General features: G+C 38.0%; 1 protein-coding gene across 2 annotated transcripts; it reads right to left on the bottom strand.

The window, feature by feature from the left end:
• On the bottom strand, positions 1-25,927 carry cabp4 (calcium binding protein 4). 2 transcript variants are annotated; one of them, XM_028450699.1, is made up of 9 exons: positions 25,871-25,927; positions 25,547-25,648; positions 20,224-20,359; positions 10,908-10,938; positions 10,474-10,617; positions 5,857-5,966; positions 3,483-3,630; positions 1,896-2,011; positions 64-88 (listed from the first exon to the last, which is right to left on the bottom strand). In XM_028450699.1, the coding sequence occupies exons 1-8, from the start codon at positions 25,924-25,926 to the stop codon at positions 1,941-1,943; spliced, it is 798 nt and encodes a 265-aa protein (XP_028306500.1). In that variant the 5' UTR covers position 25,927; the 3' UTR covers positions 64-88; positions 1,896-1,940. The 2 variants fall into 2 exon arrangements, with proteins under 2 accessions (XP_028306507.1, XP_028306500.1); XM_028450706.1 differs by lacking the exon at positions 1,896-2,011 and having other exon boundaries at positions 1-88.
• Between the last annotated feature and the right edge of the window lie 677 nt (positions 25,928-26,604).

Genomic DNA, 26,604 nt, shown 5'->3' with positions numbered 1-26,604 from the left:
CTGACGATAATGTGTGTGGCTGATGATTCCAGTGTTGATACTCCATCTTCCATCAGAGGTCATCGTGCAGAAAGCATCATAACAAACTCTGCAGGGGAGGAAAAGAGAGTCTGATCAACTGCTAAGGTCTAATGACACTTACTGTACAGTATAGCATCATAAAGGACAGAACCCACGTCACCACCAGGCTCCACATACTGGAAACCAACACTGCTCATGGGGAGAGATAATAACACAAATATCAAAGTTAATGAAAAAGCGCTGCCCTGATGAGGTGAGGTGTTCCACCTAGAAAATGAGTCGGTCTGCAGGAGCACTGAAGGTAGATTGGATGGTTGACCTTTAGTGGAATAACAATGAGCTTGGACCTGCATCTAATGGGCCAAAACCCACCTGTGTTCCATTAGAAATCAGTGGATTACCACTTGTTTTAGATCAGTGAATTGATTATCGTGGATCCACTTGTCAATCAAAGGAGCTAACATTGATGTGTTGAGCTGCTGATGTCTGGAGGCAGGTTTCAGTGAAGCCGTCCAATCACTCGTGTCTTTCCTTTATCATCGTGACCAGCTCGTCTGATTCTACATGGAATTTCACTGCGAGTGCTCCAAGCTTCATTTGAGATGAACCTCCTCACATTTAATGCAGTCTTTAGACATTTCCTGTGAAAAATGTGCATTTGCAAACCAGGGTTGGGATCATTATATATGTTTTCAATTACCCATGTTCAATTACAATTCAATTATGATTACAATGACCAGCATTTTTTCCAATTACAATTAAATTACAATGATTTTTTTTTTAATCCCGAGAAAGTACATTACAATTACATTCTCAATTACTAAAGTTCAATTGTAATTAATCACAAATACTGAGCCTGAAATAAATAACCTACTAAAAGCTATCCTTCCTCCTTCCAGCTTTCTGTTAGCATCTCTGATGATAACTGGCTCTAAATCTGCTGTAAAATACATTAAAAACAAATATCTATCATCTAATTATATATATATATATATATTTTATTTTAATGGTAAAATGTGGGAAGGATTGATATGAAATATATTTTCATAATTGTTGACTACATACTGTATGTGTAAAACTACATAGAACTGCAAGTTCCCCAATTTTGTGCTAAATTATAATTGACCATTTTTATAGAATTTTCACATTAGTTATCTAAACTCAACAATTACAATTTAATTACGATTACAACAGCAACAGTTTAAAAAAAAATACAATCACAATTATAATCACGCCAATTATTATAAATTACGCAATTACATTTATAATTGACCCCAACCCTGCAACAAATACACAACAACAACAACAACAGATGTTCGGTCCAAACACTTTGACCGCTGTGAGGACGTTTTTTTCTTGGTCGCTGTGGATTTGTAGATGATCTGGTTATAGATTGTGCCCATGTGGCTAAACTGGACAGGTGCATTTAAATCCTGTCCTGGAGGCTAATTGATGCTAATGAGTAGCACCGGTTTATTGATCCGTCCTGAGACTGACACGCCTTTTCATATGTTCTCAGTAATTGTAAAAGATTGGACTGCTGAGACAGGACTAATGGCATCACACTTGAGCGCCCGGGGCGGGCTGCTGCAGCTCAGGCCATTATCACACTACAACACGTAAGCCTTGTTGGCGGCGTCTGGGCACGTGCACACCACTGTGTGCATGTGCCTTTTTACATGCGTGTGTGATCGAGGGCCATTATTGTATATGTGTGAGCGGTAGCACACCCTAATGCAATTTAATGCATGAGTCCTTGAGATGTCCAGTGGCTTCTGTTCTCTGTGCGTAACATGTGACAGCTGCATGTCATGTACATTGATTGGTTTAATGCACTACTGATTAGATTGGACTCACCCTACCAGCCAACCCACCTTGACTCAACCATGTCTCCTTTCCCATCCAAACTCTTGTCATCCTCATTTCTTTCCCATTTTCTCCACATCGTCCCGTTCATCCTGCACATACCAGTCTTCTCTACACTGGGGATCTTGTCCAATCACATGTGAAGCCAGGAATGTGATAAAGAAGAAGTCTTGTGTAAAATGTTCAGAATGAACTAAATATAGTAAAAAATATATAATCATTTGTTACATATTTCGGGTGGGTTTGCTTTGGATTCAATAACTTTATAATTCAATTTGATTCACAGCATCTGATTCTAAGGCTATGGACAACAGATATGTTTTAGCTAGTGATATTACCAATATTACTGGCTGATCTAGCCATAAAATGTGATATCGCCAGTGTTGGGAACGTTACTTTAAAAACATTAATTAGTTATTGTTACTCACTAATTGTTCCAAAAAGTAAAGTTCTTAAATGCGTGTGTGGCGTTGTGAGGTGCTTCATTAAATTTGAGTTGTTTACAACCGATGTGGACAAAGTCTTCTCTCCTGGATATAATGAACACTTCACATGCACGTTCTTGTCTTTGACCACAATTGAGTTAAAGTAGTGTTTGTATCGATATCTTAAAAATGACAACTTTTCATCGGACTGCTCCACGCTCACCATCTCTGCTGCTTCATCATATCCGTAGTGGTTGTGTGTGTGTGTGGCACATGTGTAAAAACACTGGCTCTGATTGGCTACCATGAAACATGACGCCACCTTAGCCAATCATAATCGCTCACCTTGTTTTTAACGCACCTCCTCACTACAGCTGCGTATGAAGCCAGGGGTGCTTTCAGATCACAGTTTATTCAATCAATGCATGTGACGCACCTCATTTAACGTTCAGTAACGTTAACGGCGTTGTAACGGCGTAAAAAGTAATTAGCTAGATTACCCCGTTACTGAAAAAGAAACGCCGTTACCTAACGCCGTTACTTTAAAATTCTTTTTAATATTCCAAACACTGGATATCGCTGAACGGTTTTTCCACTGATATTATAAAACAGATATATGATGTTGTTTGAAACAACACAAAAGCTTAAAAAATTAGGTTGGGGTGGAGGAGGTTGATCTATCTATTCATTGGTATTGACTAGCATTGGAAATCAGAAATGTAGTGTAAGACAATATCATCATAACGGCATAAAGCTAATACCGAACATTCCTAGTTTTAGCTAATATTCAAATTTAACGTTTAATGAATCAGATCAGAAAGTTAAATGTACACAAATATTCATTCACAATGACATTATTAGTACACTTATTTATCAATACAAAGGACAAAATTATCTACAAGGGCAGCACAGTGGCTCTGGGGTCACAAATGTGCACATAACAAGTTAATACCTCACTCAACAAAATGGTAATCCACTTTTACTTTTTGATAGTATTCCCGTTAAAATAATAATAATTAAAAAAAAAACTAAGATATTGATATTATTAATATTGTGAAACGTTCCTATCGTAGACTAATCAACACATTGTTCTGTTTCCACCAGTACAGAACAAATATAACCGTCCCCTCTTATCTTATATATCCTTTTAGAAACTGTCCAATAACCCACCGTCAAAGTCAATGGTGCCATCTTTGTTAAGGTCAATGTCGCCCAGGATCTCTTCCAGCTCGCCTTTTTTCAGCTTCTCCCCGAGAAGGTTCTTCATGCCCTCCTTCAGCTCATCCAGTGAAATCTTTCCGTCACCGTTACTGTCGAACTGCAATGTATGGTGTTAGTCCAGACCCAGAACAAAGCAGGACAAGATGGCAACGTGGTAATGCAAAAGGAGATTTAAATCACAACAGCTCCAGGTGAATGTTACAATTTAACATTTATTATAACTCAGTTCCCAAACAGAATAGTTTATTACCACTGAGTTGGATATAAACATTGATTGAGTATTACTACAAAGTTAAAGATGTGAAGCTGATCTGAGTTCAATAGATCCATCCGTGACTAAAATACCACAATTTGGTCAATTTCTTGAAGAAGAAAGAGAGAGAAAACTTTAAAGCACAAAGTGATTATAAGTAAGAAAAATACTGTATGTTCCAGCTCATGCTGTTTAAAGACCGATGCTGTATTCATATTATCGTCTGTATGAGGGTCCTTAAAGACGGAAACAGCGTCCTAATCATGATAATGGTTTGAAATTGACTCGTGAAGTGTTAGCAAGAGCTGAAGTGTGAAAGACTTTAATAGCCTTGGTTACATGGAACTTAAATATTCAGTTTAACAGCCCATGTGAACATGATTACTTCATGTAACAACTTCTGTGTAATCAAATTAAAATCAATGTGATTGAATTGGAGGAGATGGTAGAACCTTGTTTCCTATTCAGAGTCCATTTATCAGCTCCATGAAATGCGTCACATTGTTGGAGCATTTTTCACAGGTTTGGTAGGTAAATTCCCCCACGTGCTACTCCACGTACAACAGCATGTCAGACAAAGCTGATGCTTGTGGAATGATGTGCTGCGGCTGTTTGTGTCACAAGCAGAAAACAGTTTTGGGGTTTTCTAAATCCGATGATGTCCTTAGTTATGGGGCGTCGATTGTAAAGTTGCACGTGCCAAAAATAAACAGCATTTTTTTTTAGCAACAAATCACTTTTCAAAAACGTATGTGAATTTTTTTTTTTTGACCAAATTTATAGCATTATTTATGAAATTTTTGATATTTTTTTCTCATAAAAATATAATGGCAATGTTAAATCTAAATGTTACACTTAAATACAAATGTTAAATATTTTTCATTTAACATTTATATCAAACATTTAAATTTATATTTATATTTAACATTTATATTTAGACTTAACATTTAGTATTTAGATTAGATTTAACATTTATGTGTAAATATAACATTTAGATTTAATATTTAAATTTGACATTCATATTTAAATAAAACATTTAGATTTAAATTTAGATTTAACTTTTAATATTTAACATTTAGATTAAACATTTAATATTTAACATTTAGATTAAACATTTAGATTAAACATTTAGATTAAACATTTAGATTAAACATTTAGATTAAACATTTAGATTAAACATTTAGATTTAACATTGACATATCTTTACAAGAAAAAAAAATCACAAACATTGCTGTAAATCTGGTCAAAAGTAAAATTTAAAAAAAAAATCACAAACATTTTTCAATTGCAGTTTTGTTGCAACATGTTTTTAGCATGTGCAACTTTACAATCGGCGCCCCATACTTGATGAACAAAAACTTGTTCAGTCAAAATTAATTCAATTTGACAAACTAAGAAATCGACCCCTTGCTTGTAATTACTTGCTCAGGTGCCGTGAATTATCTAATAAACAAAGAGCTGCTGGTGCAAACCCTGCTTCTCCTAAGCATTCTCTTTCTGTTCTGGCTTTAAGATGCTTTATTCACATGAGCCAAATATAAATGAATGCATGGCTATTAGGGCACAGAAGATAAACCATGTTTGGCTAGTGCTTAACTCCACTTTTGTTTTGTTTTTACCTCGATAAGACATAATGATGCTTCAACAATAAAAAGAAAAGCCATTAGTTACTGATCCAATATCACCTGAGGAAGGATATTGCTAATATTTCCAAATGAACAGCACATTTTCTTCTTTCTGTGACGTTTTCATTGATTTTTTTTTTTTTTCTTAGTAAGGGAATTTAAGCAAATAAGTAACGTGAAGCTAAATGTCATTGTGCTATTACTGAAAGAACATTATCGATGCGCTCAGTTTTGTCGTAGTCATCGCACCTTGTAATTTAATAAATTGATGAACCCAGGCGTGAAAACGTGTTTACAAATAACACATGAATCTACTTTGTTTCATCAACGTGAATGTCAAAGGGAATAACTTAACAGATGCAGCGAAGAAACGTTGGCTTATGTTTGAAAGAACAGTTGGCAGCAAGTCGTGCTTCGTGACACGCTGTAGCAGAGCAACTCGTACCTGTTTGAAGGCACAGCGGAGCTCCTTCAGCCCGACCATGTGAGCCGTCTCCGCTAGCATCCTTGGCCCCATTAGCTCACAGAAATCATCAAAGTCTACGTGCCCTCCCCCTGCAAAAAGATGACATGCATGTATGCACACGGGGTGACTACTGGGTGCTGCCTGTGGATTGAACATAATGTTTTTTAAGTAGACCACTAACTGCTTTGTAGAGGTGTAAAGAGTGCTGATGTTTCCCACTCAAGTAGAAGTGCTGTTACTTTATTGAAATTGTCCTCAAGAAAAAGTAAGTCATACATAAAATACTTAAGTAGCTCAATTAAATAGTACTCAAAGTAAAGGCATCTGTATAAAATAATAATAATGATTATTTTTTAAATAAAATAACCTGAATTCAATTGATTTAATTAATTCAATTAAAAAAAAAAAACAGGCTCTAAGTATAGATACATTTATGAACTCCAAAACTGAGAAAATAACCTCCACTCAATGCTGTTTTAGCATTATGTCTAATTTGATTAGTCAGCGATGATGTGACGCATTTGATGGTTGTCGGGTCATTTCATTTTTTGTAGTTTCACAATGTCGGGTGGTTGGGTGTAGAAATGTAACAAATTACTTTACGTATTTTAAAACATACTGAAGTACAGGTAAAATTACTGATTTAGAAACATACTCAAAAAAGTACAAGTACCCATCAAATCCTCATGAAGCTGCATCGGCGAGATGTATTATGGAGAGCGTTTGCTCATTGGGTAGACGTTGCAGAGACATTGATGTTTGGACGATGAATTAAAGATGCTCAGCGCGGCCTCTCTACAGCTTATAATAACCTTTATTCAGCTCGTATCATTCAATTAGTATAAATATCTCCATATTCATAGTCGAGTATTTACTTAAATCTGATAGGAATATGGCAATATCATAACAGCAACAACAAAAAAAACAATATACTACCACTAAATAGCCTTTTATGTGTGGACAAAATAAAGAGAGACACAGGTCATGATGATAAATGTATTTTCAGCAGCATAGCCAAAAGAGCCTCAGCACAAACACAGATTCATGGACGTGACATTTTACAGTTCTACAGTTTTATAAGTGGTATCACCGATTTCGGGGGAAAAAACACGCAAAATGACGCATTAGGAGTAGAATGTCGATGCGCGAACTGAGGCCGTCATTGGTGAGACGTATGCGTGCTATCTGGGAAGCAACTCAATTACAGTAACGTGAGTACTCGTAATCGGTTACTTTCACTTCTGCTGCTTTGATAGTTTTGTGTTGTAGTTGAAGTACAGTAAATGAGTACACACTACAGGGTGTTAATGCCCTGTGCAAGGAAGCATTTAAAGGTGCATCCAGCAATATTAGAAAGCTAGCATTATTAGAGCTAGCAAGGCCTCCTCTAAGCTCCTCCCCCTCCCTTATGCTTTCATCATAGCCATCAAAGTCACGCACCCACAAGATTAAACGTGCATCTGATATGAAACTAACAATATAAAAATAGCTCCACTGCACAATAGTAGCGACACTATACATAAACAGCACAATCATTCTACCTCCTTATTTAGACTAAGGTGTAACACGTCCTCTGTTTTTACATCTTTTTCCCTTTAAGAGTGTAGGGCTGGTGACGGTCACACTTATGCAATATGATAAATTGATTCTGTGCAAGAAAAAACATGCTTGGTTAAAAAGATTGCACTGAATGTAGCGTTATGTCAGCTCATAATGCCAAATGCAGACAAAAATTCAAAAAATGTGTCAAAGAAGGACCTTAATACAAGGTAGAAGAGAAGAAACCATTTCATTCACCCTGTGGACCAGTGCTCTCTCGGGAAATTCTGACACCATCTCGGCGAAGTCACATGACCAAAGTGGGTCAGTATAGAATCATCGCCTCAAACAGTGCTGCAATAAGCTAGAATGTTGTCATTCTGACGGAAAAGGATTTAGACTTCCTCCATATCTTTGATCACATTAAAGGCAACACCATCAGACACAAGCTTTAGTTTGAGCTCAAACACTTCAAGGATTCAAGCATCCTTTCATTGTAATTGTCACTCATGTTCATTGACAGACCTGCTTTCCATTAGAGTCCATTAAGTCCTTAAGTAAAAAAACAAAAAAAACAAATGTAATAAATAGAAAAGAGAAAAACTACAGAGCTCCACTGCTTGGCTGTTTGCTAAATATATTATTAGTAGGACAGACAGGAAAACAGAGTTACATGCCTATAGGTAATATCACTGATGCAACATTTGTAAGTAGGCTACATTTAGCAGAAGCATCTCGTTATGCTGACCTCCTCCTCTCCCTAAAATAAACCCACAGTATACTTTTGAGAACCACAGAAAATCTTTTGTGGATCAAAAAAAAAAAAAAATCATTATTTGTGCTCCTGCCACCTACTGAAAAAGAGAATTAAACTGCTCTGCATGAGAGGCATTAATTGCAATCTTTATAAAAAAAAAAAAAAAAACTGCATTCGTAGTGGCAGACACACAGAATAAAAGGTCAAGTACAAACAAAGAACTTGATCTTATAATTCATTGAGAGCAGCAAGAAAGTGCTTATACTGTATATAATTAGACTGACTTACAAAAGGAGCAAATTATGCGAGTGTGCCACATTGGGATTATTTATAATAAAGCAGTCCAGTCATATAACTGGGGTTAAGAAGCCATTATCTAGCTGTAAACCTAAACTGACATGAATTAAACCCCAACAGCGCCTTCACCAGCTGAGAAAATAAGGATTTTCAACTATTAGTTCTTATTTACAATATCTCATCATGGTACTATAAACCTTACCATTTAACACCCATCCCCTTATGAACATGCTTCAGTTACTTGTCATTTTGGCCAATCTTATTTTGTCTTATTTTATTCCCGTTAAAAAGCTCCAATTTGTATAAAAGAAAAGAGTGTGTGAGTGAAGTATTTATTATTATTATTAATAATAATAATAATAATAATAATAATAATAATAATAATAATAATAATAATAATATTTTTTTTATTTTTAAATTTATCTATTTTTTCTTTTGGTAACAGGTGGCCAAAAATGGTCCAAAAGTAGCAAAAACGTGGCAAGAAAAAAGTGACAAGTGACTAAAAGCCAAAAATGGGCAAATAAAGAGGAACCAGGTGGTATTTAATGGCAAAGGGTAGCTTAAATGAAAAAAATGTGGCAAACAGTAGTGAAAAAGGGCTAAAATGTGGAACAAAAAGCAAAATGTAAGTAATGAAGAAAACAAGTGGTATTTATTGGGCAACAGTTATCTTATTGGGATTAAAAGTAGCCAAAAAAATTAAAGAAAGGACAAAAATTGGATAAAACTGTCAAAAAGAACTTTCAAAAATGGACAAAAAATAAAGAAAAAAAAGGATATTTGTAGTGGCACTCGGCTCGTTCCTCTCATGTACCACCGTGTAAACCGATTCTTTAACGCCACATTTTAGGACGCGAGCAACGAGACATGACAACCTCCTTCTGGTTTTAAACTTTTTAGTTGCAGAAATAAGAAAAAGCTTACAATGTATGAAGCACGGTCAAAATCCTGTGTTGCTTCCGTCACATATTCGGCTTAAGGAAAAACATGACTGATGTAGGTTACATCCAATCACCGTAAAGAATTAAGAGTGACGTCATAACAGTCAGCAAATATAAAACGTTTTTTAACACATAAGCACATCCCTAAATTATGCATTTTAAACTAATATAAAACATATGCATTTTTTATATTTAAACACAAATATTACTATTATTAAAATAGTATCTTTATGCCCCTTACAATATTAATTGGCAAACAGTAGCTAAAGGAAGTTGAAAAATGGCCAAAGGAACTAAGCAAAAAGTTTCCTGCTTTTAAGGTTTTCTGGGGGAATAATAAGTAAAAGTAAGACATAAAAAACCACATGTTGAGAATCACTGACTTAATAACGGCTTCCACAGAGAATTGCTGATAATGTAGTGGGCTGGTCTTGATAGAAAATACCAGGGCTGAATTTTGGTCCCAGTCCACCCCTGTCCAGCTCCTATAGCTGCAGTACACTTGATAACAAACACCTACTCAAGGTCTTTGTTTTGGTTACTGCTATCAGCATCTCTACACTCTTAAATCCATGACAGACCAGTAGACCAATAAACCCTGTGAGCATCTGACCAGTGACTCTTCATCTTTGGCTCTGAGTTGGTCTCCACAGTGATGTCATAATGGCCAATAATCAACAAAGGAGACTTTTGGTCATTACCTTAATGAAAAGGCCCAGATCGCCACTCGACCATTCCTCAATCAGCTACTTTGTACACGCTTTCATCTGCAGCTGGACCAACACTAATCAGTCCACTTCAACATCCTGATAATCCCCCAGTTACATCAACAGACACAAAGTAGCCTGCTGATTGGTCGAAAACAGATGCAGACGCAGGTTAGGGCAACATGCATGGATGCACGTACGCGCGTTACGTTCGTGTGCAAACCTTTATTCCTAATCTAATACATTCTGTAGATGTAGGCTACGCCTGTTGACTTCGGAAAGATTCATCCATCATGAATGTATTATTCAACACATGAAATGAATAAATAAAGGTGTTTAAATAGATGCTCACATTTCATCTTGATTTGCTGGATAATCTCGATGATTTCCATCTCTGTGGGCATATAACCCATTGTCCTCATACACTCTGCAATGTCTTTGTAATGGATGAATCCGTCTGCATCGTAGTCAAACTCCTTAAATGCCTCTCGTAGTTCTGGAAAACACATAAAACACTGATTAAAACTTACTGTGAGGCAGGCACGCACACACACACACACACACACACGCACACACATGCACACACAGGTTATGCCATTTCAATTGATTTCTAGCCTCTGATTCATTCATAAAAACATGTATCTTTAAACGCTACCTCTCCTGCACTACTTGACTCATGCTGACATGGGTTTGTGCAAACACCAGTGATGAATGATGAAGCTCTGCATTAACCTGTAATTTATCTCTCCCCTGATACGGACTTACGTACCACCGCTACCAGCTTACCGTCCAACTCCTCTGGCATCAGCTCTCTCTCCTGTGGAGCAGAGAAGAGGAAAACAGGAAAATAACTACAAGTCTATTGAAAGAGTTCCTGTTGTATCAGTGTAACATTGACTTCTACTAGAAAATAATTTCCCTAGTGATAATCCACTTCTAATGATGGAATTAGAATAAAATACATAGAATGTTAGCACTGAGGCCTGCTGACAGTAAACTCTAATCGGATTTCACTCAGCACCAGGTCCTTAGAAATTGATAAAAAGGAATAAAGCTGACTTAGTATTTAGGGTAAAGAGCTACAGTGATACATTTACTTGGCACAATTAATAACAAGAACACTCAGAGCGCAAACCTCCGCCAAGCGCCAAATATGCTCTTTGTCAGATATTGGCAGTTATCTGGATCAGTGATCCTGATCAAACTACTCTGATCATTCACACTTTAAAACAGAAATGGGCAACTTTTATCATAGCGGGAGCCACAAAAATGCGATTGTCTTATCCAAGGGCCACATAATCAACATTTGTGTCAGCGTTTAGAAGAATGACCAATCTGAACATCAACACACGCTTGAAAATACACATTTTGTGTGTTTTTAAATTCATTTTTGAAGATTTTCTCGTCAATATGGCAAATTTCTGTTGCTATATTTTTTCTGTTCATGGTCATTTTGTGTCATTTTGTGTGCCTTTGAAGTCTTTTTGTATACGTTGTTGTTTTTGTAGTCATTTTGTGTGTTTTACGAATACATTTTTGGATTGTTTTTTTTTTACTTTTTGTGTTACTTTTTGTACTTTTTTGTTGTTGTTGACATTTTCCTGTCATTTTCTGTGTTTCTGGAGTTTTGTGTGTTATGTTGTTCTTCATATAACTTCCAACTTCATGTATCACAATTTTGTTTTGGGGGCTGCACAAAATTAGACCGGGTGCCGCATGTGGCCCCCCCGGGCTGCCTGTTGCCTATGACTGCTTTAAAGGCTTGGACGAAATTTATATCCACACTAATAACATTACAGTAGGTCCAAATGTAGGTGCACCACACATTTTTTTGCAATAAAATGTGCAATCTGGATCTGATTCAGATCTAACTCGATGGGGTAATTGAGGAACCAACCCAATGAGGGATTTTCCGATTTTTTGAACTGATCCACAATCATTATATTGTTCCAGATCCCCTTCAAATTTAGTGGACTCTTCTATGGCACAAGGTCTATCATTGGTTAGCATTTTGTTGAAGTCTGTGAAGTTCTTTAGACGTAATCCTGCTAACAGACAAACAAATAAATGAATAAACCTTGGTAAAAAATATCAGCTCCTTGGCAGAGGTAACGGTACGTCAAATTTATACTTTTAATTTGTGCAACATTGAAAGCAGGGCCTGACTTCAGCGTTGTTATATATGTGTATTTGCATGAGTTTTGGACATCCGCCATGCAAAGTCTATGCTGTAGCTGACTATGAGTCAGCGTAAAAACATTAAATATGGAAAAACGTCAAAAAGCCAAGCATTTGGAAAAAAAACAGTAGAATCGCTGACGACATACAGACACATCTTCATTCAAACCATCCTGTGAGACAGAAGCACAAACACACAAACCCACGCGCAAATACACTGTGTGGTGTAGCAGCTCAGCACTGTCACAACAAAACCCTGATCCATGTAAGCTAGGATACCATTTTACACATAGACTCACACACACATCCGTGCACAGACAGGATGTGGGATCACTGATTTGTAAAAGAGCCGTCAGCATTCAGAATTCTCTGTCTTGGTTTGACATTTGGTATGGATCATCTCTTCAGCCTTTTCTCTCTTTTTTTTACATTCCCCTTCAGAGACGAGAGGCAAAGAAAAGAGCAGGAAGCAAATCTCCTCACTGTTGTTAAACCTAATGAAGGAACACGTTTTGAGCTCGCTACGATAACTGAGGATATGACCAAAGACGGTCAGTTTTAATAAAGATAAAACAATATATTTTAACAGCAAAGTTCATTATTTAGCAATAAAGTTCCCCAGAGTGACACAATGACTCACAGATGTGGCCTGGTGCCATCAGTGTGTCAGCTCATATGCTAAATCACATGAATGGCCCATTAAACAATGTGCTAATCAATGTAAATTTGCATGTGAACAGCTTAAATACAAAATGTCATACTGAATAGATATTAATCATCTTTTACAGGCAAGAGATGATGTGTCTTTAAGATGACGCACTCCATTTATTTAACTGGGACCTGCAGCGTCTTCATTGAAAGACTTGCTAACAACGCACGACAAATATTTCTTCAGATTGCCTAAAAGGCCAATCAAAAAACATGCTAAAGTGCTAAAGCTGACATCTTGGTAAAGAGTAGCTAAGCCTGACACATATAGATACATTGCCTGGTGCAAAATTACCAGCAGCTTGAAGTTATCCATAAGTTCAAAGAGGCAGGAATGACACAAAGACGAACAAATGCTCTGATTAGCAAAAGCACAAGAGTGCCGAGGACTGCCTTCTGCTCACGCTGATGAAAAATGGCTCAGTGCATTTGAAAAACTGTGACAAACAGTGGAAGCTGATGCCATTTAACTTAACTGTTCATATGCTGCGTATATTGGTTATACTAAAATATTTCTAGAAAATATTCATAAGAAAAGACTAAAATCCTGCTGTTGTTGTGGTTCTCACGGCTATGTTCAGACTGCAGGTTTAATGCAAAATCTGGACTTTTGGTTTTGACTGATGGAAGCGAGGCTGCCACAGTGCGCCATCGGCCCCTCCGACCACCACCAACACTCACTCACACACTACATTCATACTAGGCAATGTGGGTAAAGTGTGTTGCCCAAGGAAACAATGACAGATACCACTGGGATGGCTTCCAGCCCACTGTGGCACCTGGAATTCTCAGTGGTCTCCCATCTAACTACTTTCGGGCAACGAGATCGGGCAATGACAGGCTGGTATGGCCAGATGACGTGTGCACCGTGTGTTTCTGTATTATCTTGAGGTATGAAACGTAGCAGATCTTGATTAATATTAGTGTGTGACAAACATGCATCTAGTTGTATTTTAGGAGTTTTACTGGTGAAAATGATGTGATTTTGGCAGATACAACCACTCATTTACCTTATAGACATACTGGTGGAGGTGAGCAACACCAGTTTCTATTCTTGCCTTGACTGGACACTCTGATATTCATATGCATATCAGGCAATGTGGGTAATATGCCTATGAACACAGCAGCAGTGAGTCAGATGAAGTGTGACTCAAGCCGCCTCGAGTCAGTTGAAAAACCTGCTCTACCTCCTGATCTCCTGCAGCCAAAGAAAAACCAAACACCTCTTGTAGTGAAATTAAATTAAAGATCATACATGGCTTTTTTATAAAAGTCAAAGCACTTAAAGGGAATTTAAAAATATATAAATTCTCAGCTCTAAGCTATGTGCGTGTTATTCCCAGCAGATGGAGAATCTTGCATTCACTGTCCTCCTGAATAATGGCTTTCTTCATTATTCATTAATAAACCTAGTGCAGCTATTGAGCTTATCCTCAACATTTGCTTTCAATAACACATCTGTTTTCATATTGATACTTGTATCAAGTGTAGTGATTTTTTTCAAGCCTCAGCCAATATTTTCTCTGCTGAAAAGAAGTGGGGGACGGAAGAAGAAGAGAGCGGCACCGCAAATGAATACAAAAGTGAACATTTTTACTCCCTAATAAATGTTGACACACTGTGCTGATAGTGCATGTCTCACACAAGGTCATCCTGTTCAATGCACAATAACAGCAGGAAAATGAGAAGCCCTCATGGTTTATTTGGAAGCGATTTGTGCGGCAAATGATTTTTCACCAAATAACTACAGTAAGCCAAGAGAACTGAAACACAAATACAACATTTCGCCTGGGCCCTTTTTTCTAAAACATTTTCAATATTTTTTTTTTTTTTTTAACTGTTTCTTATCACAGGACATCACTGTTTACCCTGCATTGGATCTCCCTCCATCAGAAGGGCATATTTAGTTAGCAAGGTCAACACATTAATTGGATTTTCCCCCCATCCAGCAAGGATTAGGCGGCGTGCCATGCAGACTCTCAAGTCATCCGTCACAACGAGCCCATTTACAGTTAATATCATTCATCTGCCGACACATGGCCCATTGAGCAGCCCCCCGTTTTGTAAGCGTGACGCATGAGAAGCATGAGGATTATTTATACCAACACATAAGGTCTTCAGAGCAGAAATACAGCACTTATACTGTATCTGAAGCCTTCGCACCATAATAATATATACTCAGAGGAGAAAAGCCATCTCATGCCATATCTAAGTTTACTGGTTTGTGAATTTATCAGATTCTAAACAAGTTCTTTCTAAGCCCCCATTGGAGTTGGATCTGATGAGAGCTGACAGTAACCCATGGGTTAATATTACTTTGCATGCTGCGATGAGGAAGGCTGCAGGTTAGAATAGTCTCTTTGCTTCAGTGTCTAAGCATCAACTCAAACTTTGTCTTTTGTACTTGGCAAACATGGAAATTCAAACTGCCCAAACCAAGAAAATCCATCACGACAGATGGAGAGGTAATTGATTCAAAAATCTCCCCAAAACGTCAGATGTGCATTCCAAGATGGTCGGCTCTACAGCTGGTGGAGACGTTGCTCCTCACTCTGCTCCTCACTTATCGTCAGAAAAAGACATTTTGCTACTTGACACCAACAAATGTTTATGTGTTTGCGCATGTGCAGTCAGTTCCCCAAGATGAAAACCATTTACGTAAAAAAGCAGCTCTCTACGCTGCCTTTGGACGTAACCACGCTATGCTAAATGCTATACGTACGTTCAGAGTGCATTAGTGAATTGATCCAGCCTGGCTGCTGCTTCGTTCTCTAGCTAGTGGGCGGGATGACAGCGCTAGAGACGATAAAGAAACTTTATTTTGAGGAAAAACGACGAAAAACGACGGAAAAAAGATGGGAGACCAACACCTGGGTTACCAGAGCTTCAGCAAAGGTAAGGTCAGAAGATGTTTCATACTTTCCACAGTGAATGGTACAAAAGGAAGGATTGGCTTTGTGGATGCGCCTCACTGAGGCTGTTCTAAGTTGTTGTCATTTTTTCCGTGTTTATGTGTTTCCAACACAAACAACGGGTGCGCTGGTGTTTTACGATTTTGATTTTGTTAGATTAACACTTGCCAGCAGAAAACATATGGAATTGTCATTGGTGCTGACATTGGTGGTCTCGATTTGCAACGCCCTGCCTACCCTACCCTAGTGCTCACGGCACGTCACTGGTTGTAACTCTTCAGGTTACTGTGTTTGAGGCTGTGGGTAAGCAAAGAGCACAGGGACAACTGCTGTAGGTCTTCTTGAACACTTTTATTGGCTCCGTTAAGCATAGCATCCAACTTTCTTCATTTCTTACCATCCGAACAACCTCACATCCTCACTTCTCCTTAAAGTTGTATAACTGCTAGTGAACCATAAATACTAGTACCCTTCGAAATATCTTTTTAACTTTAAACAATGGATGTAATTCAAAATAACACGTAAATGAAATGTTGTTACTCACCTAAGATAATAAAAAGGAAAATGAAAAAAAAATCTCATCTTACAGTAGTAACATTGCAGTTTAGTCAATCATAAGAACTGAATCCAGCTGAGCATATTTTCAACCTGAGGGAGAAGTGCTTGTACAAGCAGAAAGTGAACACAGCTGCAGAAGATTATTGATTTAACTTTAGGAATTTAATGCAATTGATAATTTTACATAGAGGATACAACTACAATGTGTAGTCCATATATACAGTATACTGTATCAATGTGTTTAGGAGATTCCATGCAAAGCAGCCATTAGGAATGAACCACTACCTTCCAGATAGATGGAGATGTTTTCCTATAGACTTTCATAGAGGAATGATTTGATATTAAATCATGGCCTTCTAAAGTGTCAATGTTTCCATTATGGCAACAATATTGCTCTCTTATTAATTGGCTGTTTGTTTCATCAGTAATTTCTAATTATATACAAGCAGATGCCTAGAACGACCATTAGGACTTGCTTTTATGTTCAAGCTGCTGTGAGTTGCAGCTGCCGCTCCCTCCTTCATCTCAGCCCCCTTTTATTCCCCCTGTGATTACAATTGAATGTTTTATGCAGCTCATACCTTAAAATTAAACTGAGAAAGTGGGCTGTTTTAATAAAATATAACACGTGCAGGTTGTCAAGGCTAAGTTGACTTTAAAGACAATGTTGGAAAAGTCTTTAGGCTCGAGTATGTCAGCTGTGCTGTAAAAATGTACTGAGTGACGAAAAAAAATGTAGGCTTTGATTTTTTTAAAAAAACACATTGTAATACTGTAGATATTTTCTGCATTTTAAAATCATGATAGATGTGTTTTTGAACAGCTCTTTCTGAGCACAGGGAAATCTGCCATTGGCCTGCATATATTTTGTTGTTGGTTCCATTCCAGTTGTTATTTTCTCAAAAATACTGTGATGCCCCGCGGGAGTGTGAAAGAATAGTATCAGTCATAAACAGAGCCAGAATTTGACTGGGGCTGAGTAGGGCAGTAATAGAAGTTGGCCAAATGTCCAGGCTGTAAATCATTCGTGAAATTACCGGAGCGACAGCCTTTAAATTGTATTTTTTTCTTTTAAATGAATGTTATGATGGATGTTGGAGGTGTGGCAATTATTTACAATTATATCAGCAGATTTTTTTACATCAGCAACTCCCAATTCACAAAACATTTACAATGCCTGTGGTTTCTTGACAATAAAATAAAAATACATCAATTCATGAACCCACTTTTTATGCTGGAGTCTTTCCTATAGCTACTTAGAAGGAAAAAAAAAAAAATGTAACACCATTCACAGGTTGCCAGGCCAACACAAGGCTCACACAATGAGAGTCTCATAAAGCTGGCGGAACCCTAATAATATATTCACAATGGTTGTAAAAACAGACCATTACATGAAATATTGGTCATTTAAATATAAATACAAAACATAACATTATAATCTTCTGTCAGTCTTTTGGCTTCTTTTAGTTTAGAGCACAGGATTTGGGCAATAACTTGGCCTCATAGGTTGCAAGCTGTTGCTTTCCTTCACTTTTACACTTGGGGGGAAATGGCTGTTGACTATCTGATGATGCATATCATAATACCATTTACCGGATCATTTGATTCATATTATGACTCAGGAAAATCAAGAATCTTTTATCAGTATCACCAGAAATCAGAAAAAGGTCCTTACTGCTATTTGAAAACAGGCTCATTGTAACTTTAACTTTATCGCTGCTTTGATGGCAACTTCTCTAATATAACATTAGCTACATGTTTAGGGATCCCATTTATCAAAACATACATACAAAGAGAACGCTGACACGTGCTCACACTGAAAGCGCGTCACCGCTGACAGAGTTAAAACAGAGTTTTTAGTCACGTTTTTTAACATATATAATGGTAAAGTTTATTGTTTACTTACTGCAGAAAGAGACACAGAAGTTTCTACACAATACAAGCGATAAGCTGAGCTCCTCTACTGCAGCTGCTGTGCGCATGCATGTGAGTGAGACAGAGCACAGAGGGGAGGGGCAAGGGGGGGAAAGGCGGAGCCATCAGGGAGGCTACATTCAAAAATCATGCTAGCTTTTGAAAATAGCCTACCCTACCTTTAAGGCTCTTATTATATAAATAGTCACAGCTCAAGTCCGGGCGGCCATTCTGGATTATGTCATCAACAGCGCGTCATCGCAACAACTCGAGCATGCACAGAACAACCGGAATTAACTTAAAGCAGAATTAAGTGTTTACAAGATAGAGGAATTATCTCATTTGGAAATAAAATCGGAATAAACCAGCCACCTAATTGGGATTTAAGTTTAATTTCAAATTTAAAATGAAGGATTTAACTTTTATTCTGAATTGAAGGAGAATCAAAGCGCAGCTTTAATGTAAACGCGGCCGCTGTGTGTTATATTAAGGTTGAACACAGGTAAAGCTCACAATGAGTATGGTGTTTAAATTCAACTGGTGCCTCATGTTAACTGGTACTAAATCTGAGTTTAGGACTGACAGACTGTTTAGACTGATAAGTAAGTAAGTAGGACCTGAGATACAGGTTTGTTTTAGAAGCTACATTGAGTTGGTTTATCTACCATGTGAGTTGGTTTATCTACCATGTGTTAGCACATAGGTGAGTACATTCACAAATTTTAATGTCATTATACTGTACATGTTGTAAAAAAGGAATGTGTCATTTAGTAACTAAAGTAGCTTAAAAAAGTTGCAAGGCACGAAAAAAGGTTGGAAAACACTCATTTGTTTTTTCCTCTAACATACAAAACTTTGTTCGTATCTCTGTGCAAGGATTCATTTGTTTTTGTTTCTATAACTCCATATGCTTGACTGTGGTTCTAGGCTTCCTCTAGTTTTCCTGTTACATGCTGTTTCGTTATCACATGTGTGAGTGGTTGAGTAATTAGCTCATCACGCTCCCTCCACAGGTGTTTTCCTGCTCGTTACCCTCGCTATTTTAAGGCGTGGCTTGTTTGAGTATTACTCATTCAGCTTCCACTAAATCAGAGGTGGCAAACTCCAGTCCATGAGGATTGGATTCCTGCTCCAACACACCTGAATCAAATGGCTCGTTATCATTGCTTCTGCAGAGCCTGACGACGACACATTGGTTTCAACCAGGTGTGTTGGTGCAGAGAGACATCTAGAAGTCTCAGGAATCTGGCCCTCGAGGACTGGAGTTATTCACCCCTGCACTAAATCAAACTACGCTGTTGCGCTAACAGCTGTTGGAGTGTTTAACCAGTGGTTTGATTAAACAAAAACAAAAAAAAAAAATTTAATTAATTAAAATCAAACTATACATTTACAGATTGACCAAAAGAAGAAAAAAAAAACAGTTTATCACAGCCTTATTTAAATTGTTACATTGTTAGTTTATTTGCCTGCCACAGGACATGATAAAAAAAGCCTTGCACTTGTAAAACAATCAGCGTTGCCTTCTTAGGCGCTCAAGGGCACTGGAATGTAGTTTTACAATGTGGGCCGTGTTTTTGGGGGTACCAACTGGTGTTTTTCTTGAAACTATTGTTGAGGGGCTGACGGCAATAGAAGTGACACAAATTGATTTAAAAAAAAAAAAAATTCCGAGCAGTGTACTGCCTATAGCAGGTCAACTTGCTGGCACACGTTATATACCTCAACATATTTTTCTTGACATCTTCACATCACCAACACCTGATGATGGTTATTATCACACTGGAAATATTTATAAGACTGCATTATAATGTGTGAGAGGCTGAACTGACCTGTCCAAATAGCTTATTGAGGTAGGAGATGTAGGCGGCTGCCACCACTGAGCTGTTGCTTAGACTCCTCTTGCTCCTCTTACCCGCCTGATCAGTGGCGCTCTTCTGTTTGGCTGCAGGGGGCCCCGATTTTGAGCTGTGAAATGTGCATTTACATATCAGAGGTTGAGAGCTGTCATCATTAAACTGTTGTTCTTCACCCCCTCCCCCCCCTCCCCACACTTCCTTCTAATTAGTTTAACAAACACACATGAGTGCTTTGTGCAAAATTAGAAGAAGAGCGTTCAGGAAGCTTTACTGAACATTTCTCAGCTGGAGGTCAGTCAGATAAAGGGATTTGGTTGATGGGCTCCAGTTTGAGACATTGAACACTTATTTTCAGCCGATGTACTGTATCACTTAACCAGGCGCACAACTACTACGTTCAACTAGCTCCATTTTTAATGATGATACCAGTGATGTGCAATAAAAGACGGCAGGTGAAACCAGGGTTGGTTTCAATTATAATTGTAATTGCATAATTGATAATTCATTACAATAATGACAATTTTTGAAATTTAGAAAATCTGTTGCAATCGTAATGAAATTGTAATTGAGTTCAGATAATTGACCATGTTACAGTTCTATGTACTGTTCTACACATATGAAGAAGTATAGTTTACAATTATTGAAAATTGTTTCATATCAAGCGTTCCCACATTTTACCATTTAAAAAAAAAAAAATAAATAAAAAATCTAGTGGTATATTGACACTAAAAATTCTCAGACGCCCACACCATAAATATTAAAACCTATATTTCTTATTGAATATGAAGCCTAACAAGGTAACCAATAGCTAGGAAAAAAATTAGATGATAGATATTTGTTTTTAGTGTATTTTACAGCTGATTTAGGACCCATTATCATAAGAGATGCTAACAGAAAGCTAACACAAGAGGAAGCTTAACTTTGAGTAGGTTATTTATTTCAGCTTCAGTAATTATGAATACTTTGATTAACTAGTAATTGAGAATGCAATTGCAATTGACTTTCTGTGGATTTTTAAAAAAAATTAATTGTAATTGGGAATAAATGCTGCTAACTGTAATCATAATTAAACATGGGTAATTGAAAACGTGAAACTCGACCTCAAATAAAAAAAAAACACATACTAATAAAATTAAATACTCACATTCATCCACTGATATTTTTAATTGAAAATTGCAACATTTTTACATTTCTCATTCAAATATGGAGTCAAGCAGTGAGCGGACTGCCTCACTTTAGACTGTGCAGTCCCTCACTAACTGTGCTGCGTGCTCTGAATTTAAACCAAATTGCGGGCTCTCTGAATGTCACATAATGTTTCTAAACATATCTATCACACACACACTGAACCTAAGTAATGCATGAGTGTGCATGCACTGATTGATTCTAAAACAACAGCGAAAAGGAACAAAGTAGGGCATGCAGTACTCTAGCCTGATGTAGGGGGCGCCCATTAGAAAAACAATTCTTATGCTACTGTATCACCTCATTAACACTAGCATGCCCAAGGTTTTCTTACTCCAGTTGCCCTGCCCAGAGGCCGCCAAATGACACTCATTTGCAACTCAGTGGGGCCACCTCTCTTATGTAAATAAAGCCATTCGATCGGAATGTGCAGCTGGGCAGTGACAAACTTTGGGGGTTGGTGTAAATGATGGCCAGTGTTGAGAAACCAGTTTCTCCCAGGTAGATGTTTGTTAATCCAAATAACATTATATGGAATTATTGGATAAGAATGGCCAAATTAATATGTGCCATGTGTGTTGTGATCAATTAATAAACCACAATAAATAAAATTAGAAAAAGAAAAACAGTATTAACAGTATTCACTATTTACCTTTATTGTTTTTGAAAAGTGCTTATAAATAAAATGTATTGTTGCTATTTATGGTAAAGCGAGATTTCCGAGTGTGAAAAGGACTGTTTGAGTTCTCACTTTAAAAAGGTAAATTCACGAGGTCCACCATTCACTAACCAGGTCCATGATTATTTTATTAAGCTATTATTTTACAAATTTGAAGAAAGTGCACAAGATGCACAAAGAATCAATGCTTCAACAGGGAAAAACAATCTAAATCTCTGTTTACACCATCAGTTATGCTGACATTATCCCTCTTAACCTTTGACCCAATGCGGAAGTACGAAGCCGGACAAGTTTGGTATCAAGTTCTGGGTGGCATGTGACCTTAAATCCAAGTATGTGTGCAAAATCATCCCATATCTTGGCAAAGACCCCAGTCGTCCACCTGGGGAGAGATTGTCTGAAAATGTGGTGATGAAGCTTATGGAACCGTTTATGGACAAAGGAAGAACTGTTACAACCGACAATTTTTTTCACTTCATTGTCACTAGCACGTCGACTGCACAGCCGGAAGACCACCCTCCTTGGCACAGTCAATAAGATTCGCCGGGAGCTTCCAGATTCAGCTAAAAAGAATTTGGCCCGTGAGGAATTCAGCACACAAGTGTTTTCAACCTCTGGTGCCACACTGACTGTTTATGTGCCCAAACGAAAGAAGACTGTCTGCCTCCTCAGTAGCGTGCACAGCGTGGTGGAGACTGAGGCTACTCGGAAAAAAAAGCCGAACACAGTCACCGACTACAACAGCATGAAATGCAGTGTGGACGTCATGGACCAGATGGTTCGAAAGTACACTGTGCGTTCAGGAACACGGCGTTGGCCAGTCGCTGTGTTTTACAACATGATTGACATTGCAGCGCTGAACGCACATGTGCTTTATCAGGCATGCACTGGGGTCAAGGAGAGAAGGGTGGACTTCTTGCTGGAGCTTGCAAATGAGCTTGCCCAGTCTCATATGGCAGCCAAGGAGGTGAATGAGCAAAACCTTCAGCAACAACCACCCACACCTGATGTGGGGAAAAGGGCATTGTGCCAGGTGAAGTGTTGCTGCAGGAAAAACCGTGCCACCAAGCGTTGTATGTATTGTGACAAGTTTGCATGTGGCAAATGCATAAAGGAGGTGTGGCAGTGCCAGAAATGTTCACAAAATCTCTATTAAATAAATTTCACCAAGAATGCAAACAAACTGTGTTGACGTCTCACGATTACTACTTACTACTTTCTGTTGCAAAAGTTGAAATATAAGTTGCAACCTCTATGTAGCTGCTGTATGGGAAACACAAAGGAGAATACAAAAGGTCTTTGTGTCCTGGAACCTACCTAGCCACCCCCCCACCCTAGCTGAGGGGGCCTCAGTAACATAACAATGGTCACAAGCTGAGTTGTTCACACCCGCCATCTGACACCAGCTTGGACTTTATAGGTATAGGTGTCAAATGACACCTCTCTGGTCATGCTAGTGTTAAGTAGCTGGGTTTCCATTACAGATTTTCGCAAAATAAAGGCGATATTTCTAAATGTCGACAAAGTATAATTGCGCTTTGAACGTGTTTTCATTAAAGCTTGTTTTGCACAGGAGCCTCGCAACTCCTGTGAAACTTCATGCCGTGAGGTTTAAAACCTCCTTATATCACTCCGCATTCCTTCGTTGTTTCACGTCTAATGTGGCACTGACAACTTTTAAGTATAATGCCTAGGAATGTCTGTTCACGCATACTGAATCATGTTTTCAGGGATAGAAGTGTTCATGTGATCAAGTACGTTCTGTGATGTATTTGCGGAAAAAGTGGTTCCATAGCGCTTTTGCGACACATTTCAATATCGAAACGCCTGGAATGCATTCCCATGAAATCGTAAAAACTTTTTTGCGATATTTGAGTGTTTTTTTTTTAATTCAAGCATTTCCATTATCAGTTTTTATTGTGCTATTTAGATTTTTCACATTTCCAAGAGTAATGAAAACACTGCTAGTGACAGCTAACCAGCTTTCATCTCAGTCAAGTGATATGTAATTACAGAACTCTCTCCCGGTCAGTTCTGGTCAGACTGCACTAAGCAGGCCAGATACCATTGTATGCTGATAGCATTCATCATGGTCTCTGCCTGAGGAGGCTCCGCTATGTTATGATTACCGCAATCAGCAACATACATAAACCTGGGAGCACTGAACAACAGCAGATTCACTGAGGCACACATACTGAAAGCTTATTATGGACAAAAAACCAATACGCTACCGTCACTGCATTATTCTGGAGAAGCACAAGTTGCTAAGCTTTGAAAGCTTTAACAACTTGTGCTCTCTTAAACTAACATTCAAATGAATCAATAACCTAGCACCTGAACCACTCAGTCCCTTTATCCAGAGACAAAACAGCAATAACAGTGTCACCAGAGCTTCCATCGATCATAACTGTCAGATCCCACACTGCAGGACTTCATTTGGTCAGTCTGCCTTCATCTACAAAAGTGCTAAGAGTTTCTGAGAATCTGTTTATGTATGATTCTTTTGACATTCATAAAAATACCGAACACGTCTTTTACTATGGTCTACTGCTGGTGGTCATTCATATACATTAATGTATATAAGTCCCTCCTTCGTCCTATAGACCCCTATACAAATAAACCACAATCGCGCCCAGCCAATAGGCTTCGACTTCCTGTTTTTGAGACTGTCAATCAAAGTGAAGGTGGAACTGTGCACGGAAACAATTCCGTGCGTCACAAAAGCAAACAGGTAAAAATGATTTTGGCTCTTACCTGACCCATAGACCTATATCAATGCAATGAACAATATGTTCCACGATGCGCGTGCAGAAAAGTAGAGGCGTGGCTTCTGGGGGAGGAACTGGAGCTGTTGAGGGCAGGACATTGAGACGTTCTCTCAGAAACTCCAGATAGCAGCTTTAAGTCTTGGCGGGTAGAAATTTGTAAATCGCTGTGTATGTATTTGTGAATGTGTTTTACAATCTTCGTATTGTGGGTGGGTAAGTTTTATCGTTTTGACTGTCTTTCACTATAGTATAGAAAGGTCTAACCAGGGACAGGAGTTGTAAATTAGCATTAACTAAACACTATGGACTTGATTTTATATAGCGCTTTATCACCACACTGAAGCAGTCTCAAAGCGCTTTACATAACAGCTCATTCACCCATTCACTCTCAATGAATGGGTGCATCACATCAGCTGAAAACTTATTTTGTATCTATGTTGAATTGGATTGTCCCGTCAAATAAATAAATAAGTTGTTTACCTCCAAATCCCGCACCAGTTTGTTCCCAAAAACCTTTTGACTAAACAAACCCTGAGTCCGCATCTGACCAGCAACCCTAAAGCTTGAGTCTGTCTCCTTCATCCAAACTGCCATTTTTGTCCACAAGGATTATAGACTTAATTGTCGTAAAGGTAGACTGATTTAAAAACAAAGAATAATTAACCAGAATTTCTTTGAAAGGCTGAGCTGAAGGGCCTTGTTTTTGAATCTCCCAGCCACAGGTGATTTTCCTGGAGATACAGCTCTTCCCACACGTGAAGTCATGCTGGAAGAGAAAGAAAACTCATATCAAGTCCAAATACCATAAATAAATATATATATATATATATTACAGAGACAGATCTAACATTGAACGATACTGCTGATAAAGTTGCAAACAGATGCAATCTTAACAGTTTCACTGTTATGCTGGTTCATAGCTTAGCCGTCATATTATCAGTGTGTTTCATTGTGTGAGTTAAAATGTTCTTTTTTCTCCTTCTCTCACCTAGAAGCAGAGGGTGGCCTGCTCTCCGGTCCTCCCTTTACACCTTTCATGGACATTGCAGCTAAAAGATAAAAGGTAAATGTCAAAGTGTGCATGTGGGAAAAGGCTCAAATGTCAGATAAAAACCGTCAAAGATCTGACTAAGGAGCATCAAAATGATGAAAACATCCGGTTTCTAAACATCAACATTATAGTACACTTTCAAGGTTTGGATACATTTAAACAGTGTTGTGTTTATTTTCAAAGCATAAAACAAGAGCCGTGCCATGTCGCACTCCATCTATTTTACGAGTTGTTTTAACGTGAGTTGTGTCATGTACCAGCGCATCTTAATGTGTGGAGTGTGAATTACTGTCAAATCAAATCAGACTCATTGAATGCACTCATGCTCCAGAAGACGTTCACAAGGTTTGACCTTGTCATTTTCCTTCCTTTCTAATTTCCTCTCACCCCAATCATTGTTACCAGTCTTTCCTCAGACTTAGTTCGCTCACCATTATTAGAAATTATTTTAACAGTTTTCTAAATGCATCATGACATATCAGCAGCTTTTTGTGAACTTTGTTTTCACATGTTTGTCTGTAGTTTGAGCACCCTAACTTTTAATCCTGACTAGTTATTACTGTATAGTGAATGCCATTCTTGCATTACCTTAATGACCTACTATGAGCTCAACAACTTGGTGCCTGCATTTCCATATCCTCTAAGTACTCATATTATACCAGTATTCATTT

This window comes from Gouania willdenowi, chromosome 1, assembly GCF_900634775.1.
Source record: "Gouania willdenowi chromosome 1, fGouWil2.1, whole genome shotgun sequence".
Lineage (NCBI taxonomy): Eukaryota > Metazoa > Chordata > Actinopteri > Blenniiformes > Gobiesocidae > Gouania > Gouania willdenowi.
This window is presented reverse-complemented; position numbering and strand designations above follow the sequence as displayed.

Excerpts from the sequence above, each read along its gene's own strand:
- cabp4 (XM_028450699.1), bottom strand. The coding sequence starts at position 25,926 with ATGTCCATGAAAGGTGTAAAGGGAGGACCGGAGAGCAGGCCACCCTCT. Across the intron at positions 10,939-20,223 it reads TCAATAAGCTATTTGGACAG|GAGAGAGAGCTGATGCCAGA; the intron begins GTCAGTTCAGCC and ends TCTGCTCCACAG. Across the intron at positions 3,631-5,856 it reads TCCGCTGTGCCTTCAAACAG|TTCGACAGTAACGGTGACGG; the intron begins GTACGAGTTGCT and ends CATACATTGCAG.